This window comes from Vigna umbellata, chromosome 2, assembly GCF_029865625.1.
Source record: "Vigna umbellata cultivar VRB3 chromosome 2, Vumbellata_1.0, whole genome shotgun sequence".
NCBI classification, from domain to species: Eukaryota; Viridiplantae; Streptophyta; class Magnoliopsida; order Fabales; family Fabaceae; genus Vigna; species Vigna umbellata.
This window is the reverse complement of record NC_142166.1, coordinates 44,017,112-44,030,574: the sequence shown is the minus strand read 5'-3', so window position 1 is coordinate 44,030,574 and position 13,463 is coordinate 44,017,112. Positions and strand designations below refer to the sequence as shown.

General features: G+C 34.1%; 2 protein-coding genes across 2 annotated transcripts; both read left to right on the top strand.

Moving 5' to 3' along the window:
• Positions 1-1,281: 1,281 nt before the first annotated feature.
• LOC124831859 (ubiquitin-fold modifier-conjugating enzyme) lies at positions 1,282-3,514 on the top strand. The gene is made up of 3 exons (XM_047305951.2): positions 1,282-1,675; positions 1,768-1,829; positions 3,202-3,514. The coding sequence occupies exons 1-3, from the start codon at positions 1,343-1,345 to the stop codon at positions 3,329-3,331; spliced, it is 525 nt and encodes a 174-aa protein (XP_047161907.1). The 5' UTR covers positions 1,282-1,342; the 3' UTR covers positions 3,332-3,514.
• A 3,351-nt stretch (positions 3,515-6,865) lies between these two features.
• Positions 6,866-9,931, top strand: LOC124831860 (glutamyl-tRNA reductase 1, chloroplastic). Its single transcript, XM_047305952.2, has 3 exons — positions 6,866-7,320; positions 8,033-8,274; positions 8,517-9,931. The coding sequence occupies exons 1-3, from the start codon at positions 7,077-7,079 to the stop codon at positions 9,645-9,647; spliced, it is 1,617 nt and encodes a 538-aa protein (XP_047161908.1). The 5' UTR covers positions 6,866-7,076; the 3' UTR covers positions 9,648-9,931.
• The last annotated feature ends 3,532 nt before the right edge of the window (positions 9,932-13,463 follow it).

Below are 13,463 nucleotides of genomic sequence, written 5' to 3'. Positions count from 1 at the left end.
AGTTCCACATCGACTAGAGATAAAGTCAATTCATAGTTTATAAGTGGGTGCAAACCTCACCCTACAAGCCGGTTTTGTGAGATTGAGTTAGGCTGTTGTTATCGGACTACCTAATTTCTACTATCACGCACGAGATATCTATATCTCAGGCCAATTTATAATATATAAGTGAGGTGCAAAGATCTATTGCTTGAATATCTCAGGCCAATTTATAATGGATAAGTCTAAAATGTTGATTGAGGAATATGGTGTGGTTTTTTTATATTTTAGTTATGAACGGTTTGCAAGATCTATTGCTTGTATATTAATTCATCCTTATTTTGTCCGTGTGTAATTAAGATTATTGTATTTTTATATGAGAATTCGTAGAAAATGTATAATACTAAATAGATTGGTTAATATGAAAGATATTTGGGACAATATTTTATCATTAAGTTTTTTCTTTAACAAAGTTTATGTGTTGTAAAATGATATTTTTTTATAGAGATTTCTAATAAAAAGAAATAAAATATTTTTTTAATTATATAATCTAAGTCAATTATAGAGTTTAGGAAGTGAAAAATTAGAGTATTTAAAATTAATGTAATAATTGTACATGATATATAAAATGAGTTGTACAAAAAATAATTATTCAATTTATTTAAAATTAACTTAATTAATTTTATTTATATTCAATTAAATTAAAACATAAACTTCCAATTTAATCTATTCAAACTTTCTATTTTTTATAAATTACATTCATCAAATTATTAACAATTTTTCATAAATTTTATGTCTTTATTATTACTTTTAAATAAACATCATAAACTTCTCATTTAAATCCTCTCAAATTCATCCATCCACAGATCCAGGTTAGAAAACAAATACACTCAATTATTGATAATTATTGTATTTTGTATTCTTTGGTTCATTCTAACATTATATTATATAACGTACTGCAATTTAGATGTTATTGTAAACTTTTCAAAATAACGGAAATTATATTATAACTATAATAAACAATAAATAAATAAAGTGTATTTTAGTATTGTAATAACAATTTATATCGTGATTATTCCTGTTTTAGTTATTGAATATTATTTTAAAAAACTTAAACTCAATTCAATGTATAAGACGTTGAAGACATGTATCACCGAAAAGATATTTAAAACAATGTTAAAAATACTACTCAGAAAAATGACAACTAAATATATTTTTATTTAAAATAATTATATTTTAATTTGAATAAAAAATAATAACTCCTAATAATCTTTCACTGACTAGTATAAAAGAGCGAAGGAGCAGCATCGTCATTTGAAGGCAATTGAGCGTGCGTTTGAAGCAGACAGAGAGAGAGAGAGAGATGGAAGGTTGGGACCCGAACACGAAGTCGACTCTGACACAGATCCCTTTGCTTGCGACGAAGGCGGGTCCTCGAGACGGCGCGGCATGGACGCAGAGGTTGAAGGAAGAATACAAGGCTCTCATAGCCTACACGCAGATGAACAAGTCCAACGACAACGATTGGTTTCGCATCTCCGCCGCCAATCCCGAAGGCACTCGTTGGACCGGTAAATGCTGGTACGTCTACAACCTCCTCAAGTATGAATTCGACCTCCAATTCGATATCCCCGTCACTTACCCTTCCACCGCCCCCGAACTCGAACTCCCTCAATTGGACGGAAAGACCCAAAAGGTTCCTTCTTTTCCCTTTTCCCTTCCTCCTCCTTAGTTTTTTTTACCTTTGACAGCAAAGTTTTAATTGCTCCCTCCTTTTTTATTTTATAGATGTACAGGGGTGGGAAGATCTGCTTGACTGTGCACTTCAAACCTCTTTGGGCCAAAAATTGGTACGTTTTCTTCTCAACTAACTATATAAAATTAACTTCAACCTGTTTGTGATTGAGATTGTGATATGTTTGTGGGGACTTAACTACAGAGTTGCCAATGAAAATAAAGGATTTTTCGCTAAACTAGATCTTAGTTTATCAGGGACTGTTGTGCTATTTTTTCACATATATAGTTTAAGTGCTTTAGGTAGAAGTTGACAAAGTGTTAACAATACCTGCTCTCAACGTGGAAGTGGTGTTGAATGAACCAACAAGAATTGAGTATCTGGAAAACCTAAGTTTCACATTGACTGAAGTACCTGAATTGTGTATATTAGTAGCTAAAACTCTCATCTTAGGAGTTAGTTTTTGTGGTTTCGTAAGGTCTCACTCAAATTCCATGCTAAAGTCTGATATAAATTTGTTATTGTGCCACCTTTCATATTATCTATCCATGCACCAAACACAATAGTGTTTAGTGGGAGGGTGTGTATTGAAAAAGACCTGATTGATTTTTCTGTATCATATTATCCATTCACCAAACACAGTAGTGTTAAGTGGGAGGGAGTGTACTGAAAAAGACCTGATTTTCATGTTGAGTAAAGATAGGGCCTAAATAATGCATTTAAGTGAGGGGCAATCCTCACAATACGAGCTAACTTTGGTGTTGAATTAGAGTCAAGCCCAAATTTAAGACTAGGAACTATTGTGATTGCAATTGTTAGGATTGTTTAGATTCCAACAAGAATCATTTAGGATCCTTGGTCAAATGATATTGTTGATTAATCAATATCTAAAGCTGGATAAGGTAACTAGAAGGTATCTGTTCTGCTTCATTCACGTCACTGAACATCTGGAGTTGTTTAATGCAAGTGCATATTAAGATAGCTTAATATGACACTTGATTTAGCTCTAGCAGAATACTGATGTGGGGCTTAATGTTTCTGTTTCAAGACTGGTGTTCCAATAGTGATTTGAGTTTTTTTCGTTTTAGGGCTGTTTCGTAATGACTGGCCTAACAATGATTTACAGCTGTAAAATCTTTTATGTAGATAAATAACCTGCTTTTTTGGATCAAATGGCATTTTTTTTTCTGGAGTTTTTTATTGCATGTGCAGATTAAGGTAGCTTAATATGACACTTGATTTTACTTTAGCAGAATATTGATACGGGGCTTAATGTTTCTGTTTCAAGACTGGGGTTCTAATAGTGATTTGAGATTATTTCGTCTTACGGCTGTTTCGTTTTGACTGACTTAACAATGATTTAAAACTGTGAAATCCTTTTCGTAGATAAAGTGACATTTTTTTTTCTGGAGATTTTAGTAAGCATCCTCTTCATGTTTTCTCAATTTAAATAACGATGTGTTTCTTGTTCTTGGCTTTTCTTACAGCCCCAGATTTGGTATTGCTCATGCACTTTGCTTAGGTCTTGCACCATGGCTTGCAGCTGAGGTTCCCATTCTTGTGGATTCTGGTATGATTAAGCACAAAGATGATGCAACCACATCAACTGAATCTTAGTTAATCACATGTCTTGCTGAAACTGTAAAAGTAGAACTCAGGTTTTTTTTTTCTTGCCTGATTGGTCGAGGGAAATAAAATGAGCTGTATGACCACAGGATTTTCTTTATGTAACTGCAGATATTGACGTAGTCTGGCAAATTAATATATATTGCATATGCAACATGAGTGATTTTTATCCGAGCTTCATTTTCAGTCAAGCTTTCGGTTGAAAAAGTTTTCTCCTTTGTGTTGATGATAAATTTATGGGCTAAATGAAGGTTTATTTGAAACTTTCCTGAAAGGACAACGTTTGTCTAAACACTAGATATGATGGCAATCAAAAAGAAAATGAAGCTTGGGTCAACTTGGTCCAAGCTTTTTGCTGATCGCTTTTAATATTCTTTCTAAATTCTATTCACTTGGATTTCTCATCTTGCTTAAGCCTTTGATTTTTCTCTCCATCCCTCACCAAGAACTGTTCTACACGCTTAAGTTTGTTAATTCATAATTCAGATTGCAGACTTTTTCTATAACCATATTTTATCCTGCAATGTAAAGTCTAGAGAGGTGTCTTAATGTTCTGATTTGTACGCAAAAAATCTGATACAGCGTGAGATTGGCCTCGTCTACGTGATTAAATATATAGACCGGCCTCGTTTGACTTTGTTCCTGCTCTTGTAGCCCTCTTCCCCTTGTATCTTCTAAATCTTTTTTATAACTGCAATTCCTTGTTAAAAAAACTTATTGTGGGTTCAAGTTATCCCTTGTTCACAATTATTATCATAATGCCAGTGTTCTCATTTTCTGATATCGGCGACACAGCTTGTCGGTAAACTCCATATTGTTCTGATAAATTGTATGGGGTCAGAACATCCATAATCAGCTGTTAATATTTAAAAAACCCTTCTCCCTTGGAAAATTATTTTCAAGAATAATACATAAACCTGTGTTGCCTTTGCATTCACCAACTCTACAACTAGTGTTTACTAGAAACTTGTAGCCCCATACTCGTGTGACTGATTGGTCTTAGAAGAGTTGGTTTACTTGCTATAGATAATTTTGTTTCTGGATGCCTATAATCATCGTGGCAGTCTGATGTGGAACGAAAAAACCAGAATTGATCTTGGCGTAATTTTCTCACATTTACAACGAAAATGAAAATTTTAACTTTCTCTCTGCTCTTTTGTGGTGAATGGGATATAAAACAAAGAAATTACTAAGCGGTTTTCTTTGGCGTGAACAGGTATCTAATGTTCTAATTAGTTCAGCCCTTAAGAGAGTGCAATTTTAATTAATTAGGAGTAGAAATGTTGTCTGGTTCGGATTATCTAAAGAAATTATTAATCAGAAGAAGCTGAGGAAATTTTGTGAGTATAATAATATTTGAGTTGGCGTAGGAAATTATAGGTGGTGCAGAGTTCGTAGGTGGAAGTAGCTGGCGAGGACATTGTTGTAGACAGCATAAGAAGTAAACTGAAAGGTGAAGAAATATCCTGGGATGCACATAAATGGAATGAAGGTAATTTCAAGCTAAAGACATCTGATAATGATAAACTGATACAAGTTGAGAAGCACAGAGCACGAGTGAGAAGCTGTGAAAGACATGTGTAGAGAAGCATATCTGATGGGGTCTGTATAAAGCAGACATAAATGCTTAAAGTTTGTTTATAAACAGATGTTGGGCTTTCATAGCCTAGTGCAGTAGTTGGACTCATTTTTCTGAATCAACTTGCTGGGGTTTCATACTTCATGCCTGCCTATTTTCCTATTTAATATTTTCTATCTATGTCCTATTTTTCCTAAAAATGGAAACTCATTGCTGTTCCTGCCAATTCAATATCATCACTCCAAGCAATATATTCTTAATTACTTCTTACCAAACATTTTAGGTGCCTTCAAATCAAAATTAAATGACGAGACATTGTACAAATCTGTTAAATAATGCATATACACACACACACACACATATATATATATATATATATATATATATATATATATATATATATATATGATGTTGGTAATCTTTAAATTTTAGTTGATAAAAAAATCTTTATATATTCTAAGTTTTAAGGTTAAAGGTATTTGAATAATCTCTTATCTTTTTATTTTAAATTGAAAATAAAAATTATTAAAATACTCTTATGGTTAAAGTATGTTTTTTTTATCAATAATTTTTTTTATCAACTAAAATTTAATACACTTCAAGACATTACATAAGTTAGCAAATTATATATATATATATATATATATATATATATATATAAATATAATTGGTGATATTGTAATTGGTGATATTGTAGCTGATTGGGAAGACCAACCACATCCTTTTCTAAATAATAGCATGGTCTAAATATGAAAATCATTTAGAGAATTATTTATAAAAAAACAATAATATATGTTTCAAGGGTCGAAAATCACAATTAACATTTTTTTTCACACTTTTTTTTTCAATTCTCTATTTCTATCTTAAATTTTTCTTATAAACTTATTTTGAGTTATCTGTCTTCAAACTCTAAAATGAACATATAAATATTTGTGAAAGATACTTCTACACTTAAATTAGTTATATATATAAATATTTGTGAAAGATACTTCTACACTTAAATTAGTTATATATATAAATATTTGTCAAAAATACTTCTACACTTAAATTAGTTATATATGTCTCAATTGTTAGTATAATAAAGTCTTAAATTCACATATTTATCTTCTTACTTTATCAAGTGAAATTTTAATTAGAATTGGTCTAATTACAATCCAAAGATTATCAATAATTATGTTTTATTTATAAATAAGTTGGATTTGTAACAAGTATAATGAGTGATGAGTTATTGAGAAGCTGTCTATTTTACAAAAAGTTGAAATTGAATGTTCATAGTCAAAGTCCAAGTTAACTAGAAATCGACTTATCATACACTTAGAAGAAAAATTTACTGTAGAAAATACTCACTCACACTTAAATTAATAAGAGATTAAAGAATCTAAATAATATATGATAATAAATAAAATGTATGAATATGAAGTATGAATAATAATAAGCTTCCACCACCATAATTAATAAAATATATCAAATAAATTGTATAATTAAATATTATTTGTTTATTACGTAGCGATTATGATCGTAATATATCTGTAAAGATATTTCATAATATCTTTAGAAGTATGTAAAATATCAAATATTAAAATGATAAAAGAAAATTACAGTAGCAAATGCGATGGAAATGATGGTGGAATTATTGGTCAGTTACAAAGTCTTGAACGACAACAGTAAGATGGAGACAGTAGCAGTGAAAACGGTAAGGGACATCATAGTGTATAAGGTGGTAAAAGAAAACAAGAAAACAAGAAAACGAAAATGAATTCTTTTTTATCTGAAAATGAATAATATCAAGGAGTTTGATAAATTGAAGTGTTGCAGTAATTAAAGAAAAGACAAAATAAAAAAAAAATTACGTTTGAGATATTTTTAGAGTGATTTAACACATGTCAAATAAGTATGTCGAAGAGGAAGGAGTGTGGATAAAGCATGGTGAGCGGCCTCCAATGAGAAGTCAGAGAAATCTCTTATATGAATGAAACCTACAAAGGCTCTCTTTTTCGTAACAAAGCCACACGCCTTAGACCAAATCAGAGAGAGGAGGGTCAAAGTTTGCATAACTGTTCTAATTTTCCTTCTCTTGTGCGACTGCCCCTCCTCTCTAACATCTTCCGCCTCAATTCCCCTTCCCTTCTTTTTTAGGGTTAGGGTTCTCGCGCCACAATGGCACTTTCATCCACATTCTCGGCTGCAAAATTTGATGTTTTGTACCTCAAATCCTCATCTTCCTCTTCCTCGCAATTTCCTTCAAAGGCATTACCCACTGCTTTTCTTGGCCATAACAGAACAACCTTCGTCCGGAGAGGGGTTGTTCGCTGCGACTCTAAGCCCTCTGATGCATCCGTTGGTCCCAACAATGCTATCTCTCTCTCCGCTCTTGAGCAGCTCAAGACTTCTGCTGCTGATAGTAAGTCCAGATAACTTTACATTTTCTTTTATTGCCTTCGTAATCTCGTTAATTCGGTATTCCCGTTTCTCCCCATGGTTTCGATCTTTTCCCCCCGGAATTACGCTTGAGTTTGTCGTTTTGTATCCTTCCTTTGTTGAATAAAAACACTCGTGTTATTTATACTTGGTCTTTTATTTAAGATCATGTTAAGCATGGGCATTAGTCGTACCTCTGTGGAGAATTTCTTCGCATATTCTTCTCTTCAATTATCTTTGTTGGGCGATTTTACTGTTTGATCTGAATGTGGAATAGTATAGTGGGTGCTTGAAATATTAAACAATTGCAACAATACTTGGAACCATATAATCGCTGTTCGATCAGTATTCAAGGATTGAGTTTTGCACCGTAGCATCTTCCCTTTTTGATTATTTTGCGTTGATGATTTTGTCATTGGTGTATTCAATTTGATTACGGGTCCTTTCTGTTAATGTTGAAAAGGGAAAAAACGAAAGGAATTGGAATGTTCCAAGTGATTGGGCTTTTGTACTTCATGAATGGAGTTGTACGCCTAAATTATATTCTATGTAGACTTGTAGCTTTCGGGAATTGGGACTTGAGGCGAAGATCCAGGGCAATGTTTACACCAAAGGCTTTCATTGGATTTGTACCGGTTATTTATCTGATGTTTTTTTGTTGCAGCTTTTAAATAATTTGTAATTAACCTTGACAGGGTATACAAAGGAAAGGAGCAGCATTATTGTCATTGGGCTAAGTGTGCACACGGCACCCGTGGAAATGCGTGAAAAACTTGCAATTCCAGAAGCGGAATGGCCTAGAGCTATTGCAGAGCTGTGTAGTCTTAATCATATTGAAGAAGCAGCTGTTCTCAGCACCTGCAACCGAATGGAGATATATGTTCTTGCACTGTCCCAACATCGTGGTGTCAAAGAAGTCATGGAATGGATGTCAAAAGTATGTGTAAAGTTTAGGGAACGGATCCAGTGACTTTTCCACATAATTTTAGTTAACTTTGTTCAATTTTTAACTGGTTTCTTTCGGAAAAATGAAGTTGGTCATTCAACACATGAAAATTAACTAAAGTTACATTAAATTTTCTCGGAAAAAAGTCACCGAATCAGTATGCGTAAAGTTTATTAGCCAGATGGTATCTAAAGCGCTTTATTAAATATTTACATGCATGTGCTGTTTTGCAGACAAGTTCTGTCCCTGTTTCAGAGCTAAGCCAGCACCGATTTTTACTTTACAACAATGATGCCACACAACATCTTTTTGAAGTATCAGCAGGTCTTGATTCTCTTGTTTTGGGAGAAGGTCAAATCCTTGCCCAAGTAAAGCAAGTTGTCAAGGTTGGACAAGGAGTTAACGGCTTCGGGAGAAACATCAGTGGGCTATTCAAGCATGCAATTACTGTTGGTAAAAGGGTTAGAACTGAGACTAACATTGCTTCCGGAGCAGTTTCTGTGAGCTCAGCTGCTGTGGAGTTGGCCTTTATGAAGCTACCTGAAGCCTCACTTGACAATGCCAGAATGTTGGTTATTGGAGCTGGGAAGATGGGGAAGCTCGTGATCAAACATTTGGTGGCTAAAGGTTGCAAAAAGATGGTTGTTGTCAATAGAACCGAGGAGAGAGTTGCTGCAATACGAGAAGAACTGAAGGATATTGAAATAATCTACAAACCCCTTTCAGAAATGCTCGCCTGTGCTGGTGAAGCTGATGTAGTTTTCACCAGTACTGCATCAGAAACCCCATTATTCTTGAAAAGTAATGTCAAAGATCTTCCTCCTGCAAGTCAAGATGTTGGAGGCCGTCGCATTTTCGTTGACATTTCTGTTCCCCGGAATGTGGGTTCATGTGTCTCAGACCTTGAGTATGTGCGAGTTTACAACGTTGATGACCTTAAAGAGGTTGTGGCTGCCAATAAAGAGGATCGCCTAAGAAAAGCAATGGAAGCACAGACAATCATTGCTGAAGAATCTAAGCAATTTGAAGCTTGGAGGGACTCGCTGGAAACTGTCCCTACTATAAAAAAATTGAGGGCTTATGCAGAAAGAATCAGGCTTGCTGAGCTGGAGAAATGCTTAGGTAAGATGGGTGATGATATACCAAAAAAAACACGGAGGGCTGTGGATGATCTTAGTCGGGGTATAGTGAATAAGTTGCTTCATGGTCCAATGCAACATTTAAGGTGCGATGGGAATGACAGTCGGACTCTTAGTGAGACACTCGAGAACATGCATGCTTTGAATAGGATGTTCAACCTTGATACTGAGATATCTGTTTTGGAGCAAAAGATTCGAGCGAAGGTAGAACAAAACCAGAAATGAAATCCAACACCAATTTCATTGATCATAATGATTTATTCTCTCCATTAGAATAAGAGGAAACATCCTCACCTGTTAGGAACTTAGTTGCATAGTTAAAACACCTAAAGTGTCCATGTGGTCCTTCGTCTGCATGGCCTAACATCAAATCGTCCGTGTTTCTTGGGTCATGTGCTTTCACCCTGTTTTTCCGCAGCCAGCCATCTGGCTTTGTATTATACAAAATGAAGTGTTTTGTTGAGCTTTGTATTTACCTCGAATAATATTTTCTAAAATTTGCCCCTGTATCGAGAATGTTAATTGTAAGTGCCGAGTTTCTACAGTATAGAGAGGGTTGGTTTTGCACTTCCCGCGTCTTGGTCCGGGTTTATTTACACTTTTCAGTGTTTTAGATTTTTTAAACAATATATTTGGAACCAATCACTAGTTTATCTACAAGCATTGTTCTTGGAGTGTTTCTTCTAAGTGTTGTAACAGGTTTAGAATAGCAATCTCGACTCGGAGGAGGGATTATGACACTGAGCTCTACTGTTATTTTACCTCTAATTTGAAGACTGCGCGTGCTAGCATTGGCCAGTCAAAGCAGTGAAATTAGGAAAGTTGATTAAAATGAGATGAGATATGTTAAGACAAAAACGCCGGTGAAAAAGCTAGACAAACGAATCACTCGATCGCTCCATCAGCAATTCAGCGTATCAGGTAGGTCACTGCAGAACTCCAATTCTGATGAATACGAAAGCTGTATTAAAAATTGTTAGTAATATTTCCTCTTTACTAATATTCTTTTCCTTTTTGTTTGCCTATTTGAAAGATACATTTTTGTTTTATTACTTTATTTGTATATATTTAATATTATCATATTCTCAAATATCATATATTTTTAAATATTTTATTCACACACTTATCTTATATGAAAGTGAAATAAGAGGAAATGCTGTAATAAATTAGAGAGAAGTTAATAAAAGAGATTACTTGTTACTTTTGCCTCATTTCCCTAGAAATCTGTAGAAAAAGAACAAAAGTAGTGTGCTCTCATGTTGTAGAATGTGTATTGTTTGAAGTAATTTTATAAGAATTGATAAATTTATTACATAACATCAATTACACGAAAACATAGTGGTGTTTTAATAAATTACCCATTGAATATTTAAAGTTTTTTTGGTTTGTCAAAACTTTGATTTTACTGAGTGAAAAAAAGACAATATAACTTATAAATTGAAAATATAAAAATAATATTTATTACCTTTGAAAGAGTAAAAAAAATAAAGCAAAAAATATTTTTAAAAATGAAATAAATATCTAAAAGCAGACAGCAAAATCTCATCAAGGGTAGCCCAACACACATACATTTAAAGAAGATCTTTTAGTCGAAACAGATTGAGAAGATAAGAGTACAACTCACACACAAGGCAGACTTGCTCAAAACTACTGAAATTGCAGTGTTGTTAGAATGAATGCTTCGGACAGAAACCTTGACGTGTCACTACCATCCTTCTACATCTTAAATCGTCTTAAATTCTCGTGACTCAACTAATAGACACCACATGTAAGTGTTAGAGAAAGGAACGTTGCATTGGTAATTGGCGTGATAGAGCAACAGGGACAGCTAAAAGATCTATTAAATGAACTCAATTGTCATATGTTTACTTTGTATTCTTGTGACCAAATAATCAATTCACATTTTCCCATTCCCAGACCTTCAACTGGAGAAAAATGGAAAATGAATAGCAGTACTCTCAACATTTGTAATGCTCATTTACATTAATTATAATTAAGATGGAACAAATGCAACAAAATTAATAAATTAATGTACATAAATGATTTTAGATGATTTTCTTTTACAAAAATAATATTAGAGTATCTGTTAGTGAACTGGAAAAAATATGGTGACTTTATTATAATTATTAAACAAGATTATAGTTTATTTTATGGCAATCTTATGATTTTATATAAATGTTTCATATTGCTACAAGATTATGAGATACGTTGTCAAATTTTATCCAATTTACTTTTTATGATTTCTGAAATGAAATCATTGAATATTTGGCAGATGGTGACGGACATCACAGCCGGATTGTGAAACGTGAAGGGTATTCCCCTGTCCTCTTGTTTTCATTTTGGGTCCATGGACGAAAAAAACCAACCCTTTGAATTGTGAAACGTGGGCTTAAAATTTGCCACAACAATAATTCAAAAGCGATGCCATGTTGTCATGCAAGTTCAATCTCCATCGTGTTTTGTACAAAGAGAATGGTGGTCACCCCCCTACAAATACCACGTTAAATTCACCCAACCAAACACTTATTTCTTTAGGTTTTCTCTACCTGCATTTCCCCACTTTTTTATTCTACACATTTTTTAACTCAATGATTAAGCATCTCTAATAAATTTTCTCACAATGTACGTAGTCAGTAAAAATAAGTAAAGGCCTTTATATCTGGAAATCGTGAAGAATATGTAATACTTTATTTTATGGGGACATTTGAGAGAGAAGTGAGGATTTTAAAGAATGAAAATGGTTTATACAGTATTTTTTAACTGAAGCAGTGTAAAGAAACAGTGGTACTAAAATTAGATCAGTTGATAGATAAGATATAAAGTGTGGATCCCTAGCCTAGAGTGGAGTAGCCCATGGGTTATTTATAGCGCAACACAAACTGACATAAAAAGCAGGTCCTTTGTTGAGTAGGCCTGGAGCAGACCAAAGCTAAAACAGAATTGGCGTTGTTGGTGGTGTTGTTTTTGAGACCTCGTCGTGCTCCTCTTCCTCCTCCTATACTCCTATACTCCTATACTCCTATACTCCCATTAACACTACCAAGAATAAACCATAAGAGCACTGGGCCAAGAACAAGACGGGGAGATGGTGATGGATATGACTAATGAGACTCCTATCTGGGCTCCACACCTGACATCTCTGTTCCAGATCCTCCTCTCATGCTAACTAATTAAAATTGCCCTCTCATCTCTTCTCTCCATTTATCATATCCATCACTCACTCATCCATCCATCCATCCATCCCTACTCAATTTCTACTTCTGAGCCCACCAACTAGCTGGAAACTTATTGTCCATCCCACCAAGCTAAGCTTCCTGACACATACCATTTTTAATTTTGGACTCCCCGGCCATCACTTTTTCCGGCTACTTGTTAAACAAGTTTAAAATTTTCAGGTCTAAAATTCACTACCAATAAGCGCATGTATGTAATAAATAAATTCTCCATCACTCGCGGATTAGGTGTATGTATCTCATGTGCCTACTGTTTGCTTTGGAAATCTCATCTCCAAGGGATATGGACCTACAACTTATTTCCCCCCTCCTTTTACCACCTTCGAACACAGTTTATTTTATTTTTGTCACGTCACGTAGCTCAGTGTAACGCTTATGATTGCATTTAACTTTGGGCCCCTTCAAATTTCATTTCTGAATTGCCAAGGTAAGGGTACTTGTATGAAAGATGAAAGAAACTGAAAAAGCAGCATGTTGCCATGGAAAGTAATCATTTGTTCATCATTAACTTCTGTCTTCTGCCATGTTTTTCATCCAAAAGATGATTTTAGCCTCGTTGGTAGTCCGCTTGTTAATTATTAGCCGCACAAACCCACTACCTTAAAGCGACAACCAAAATCTTAAAATGACAATATCGACTTCCGAAAAGGCAAGCATAAAGAGAGAGACTTTATAGATTACTAGTAGAATGGCATTTACAGCTTTCTAGTGTCTACTACTACTACTCTTACTACTACCCTTTCATATCATCATAAACTACCAATACGAAGATGGCAGCGGCGGAGTTTAGATTTGTTCTGGGTTGGGT

Bases quoted from the DNA above. Each gene is read 5' to 3' on its own strand.
- LOC124831860 (XM_047305952.2), top strand. From the start codon at position 7,077: ATGGCACTTTCATCCACATTCTCGGCTGCAAAATTTGATGTTTTGTAC. The intron at 7,321-8,032 runs GTAAGTCCAGAT...TAACCTTGACAG, and splicing joins CAAGACTTCTGCTGCTGATA to GGTATACAAAGGAAAGGAGC. The intron at 8,275-8,516 runs GTATGTGTAAAG...GCTGTTTTGCAG, and splicing joins TCATGGAATGGATGTCAAAA to ACAAGTTCTGTCCCTGTTTC.
- LOC124831859 (XM_047305951.2), top strand. From the start codon at position 1,343: ATGGAAGGTTGGGACCCGAACACGAAGTCGACTCTGACACAGATCCCT. The intron at 1,676-1,767 runs GTTCCTTCTTTT...TTTATTTTATAG, and splicing joins TGGACGGAAAGACCCAAAAG to ATGTACAGGGGTGGGAAGAT. The intron at 1,830-3,201 runs GTACGTTTTCTT...CTTTTCTTACAG, and splicing joins CCTCTTTGGGCCAAAAATTG to CCCCAGATTTGGTATTGCTC.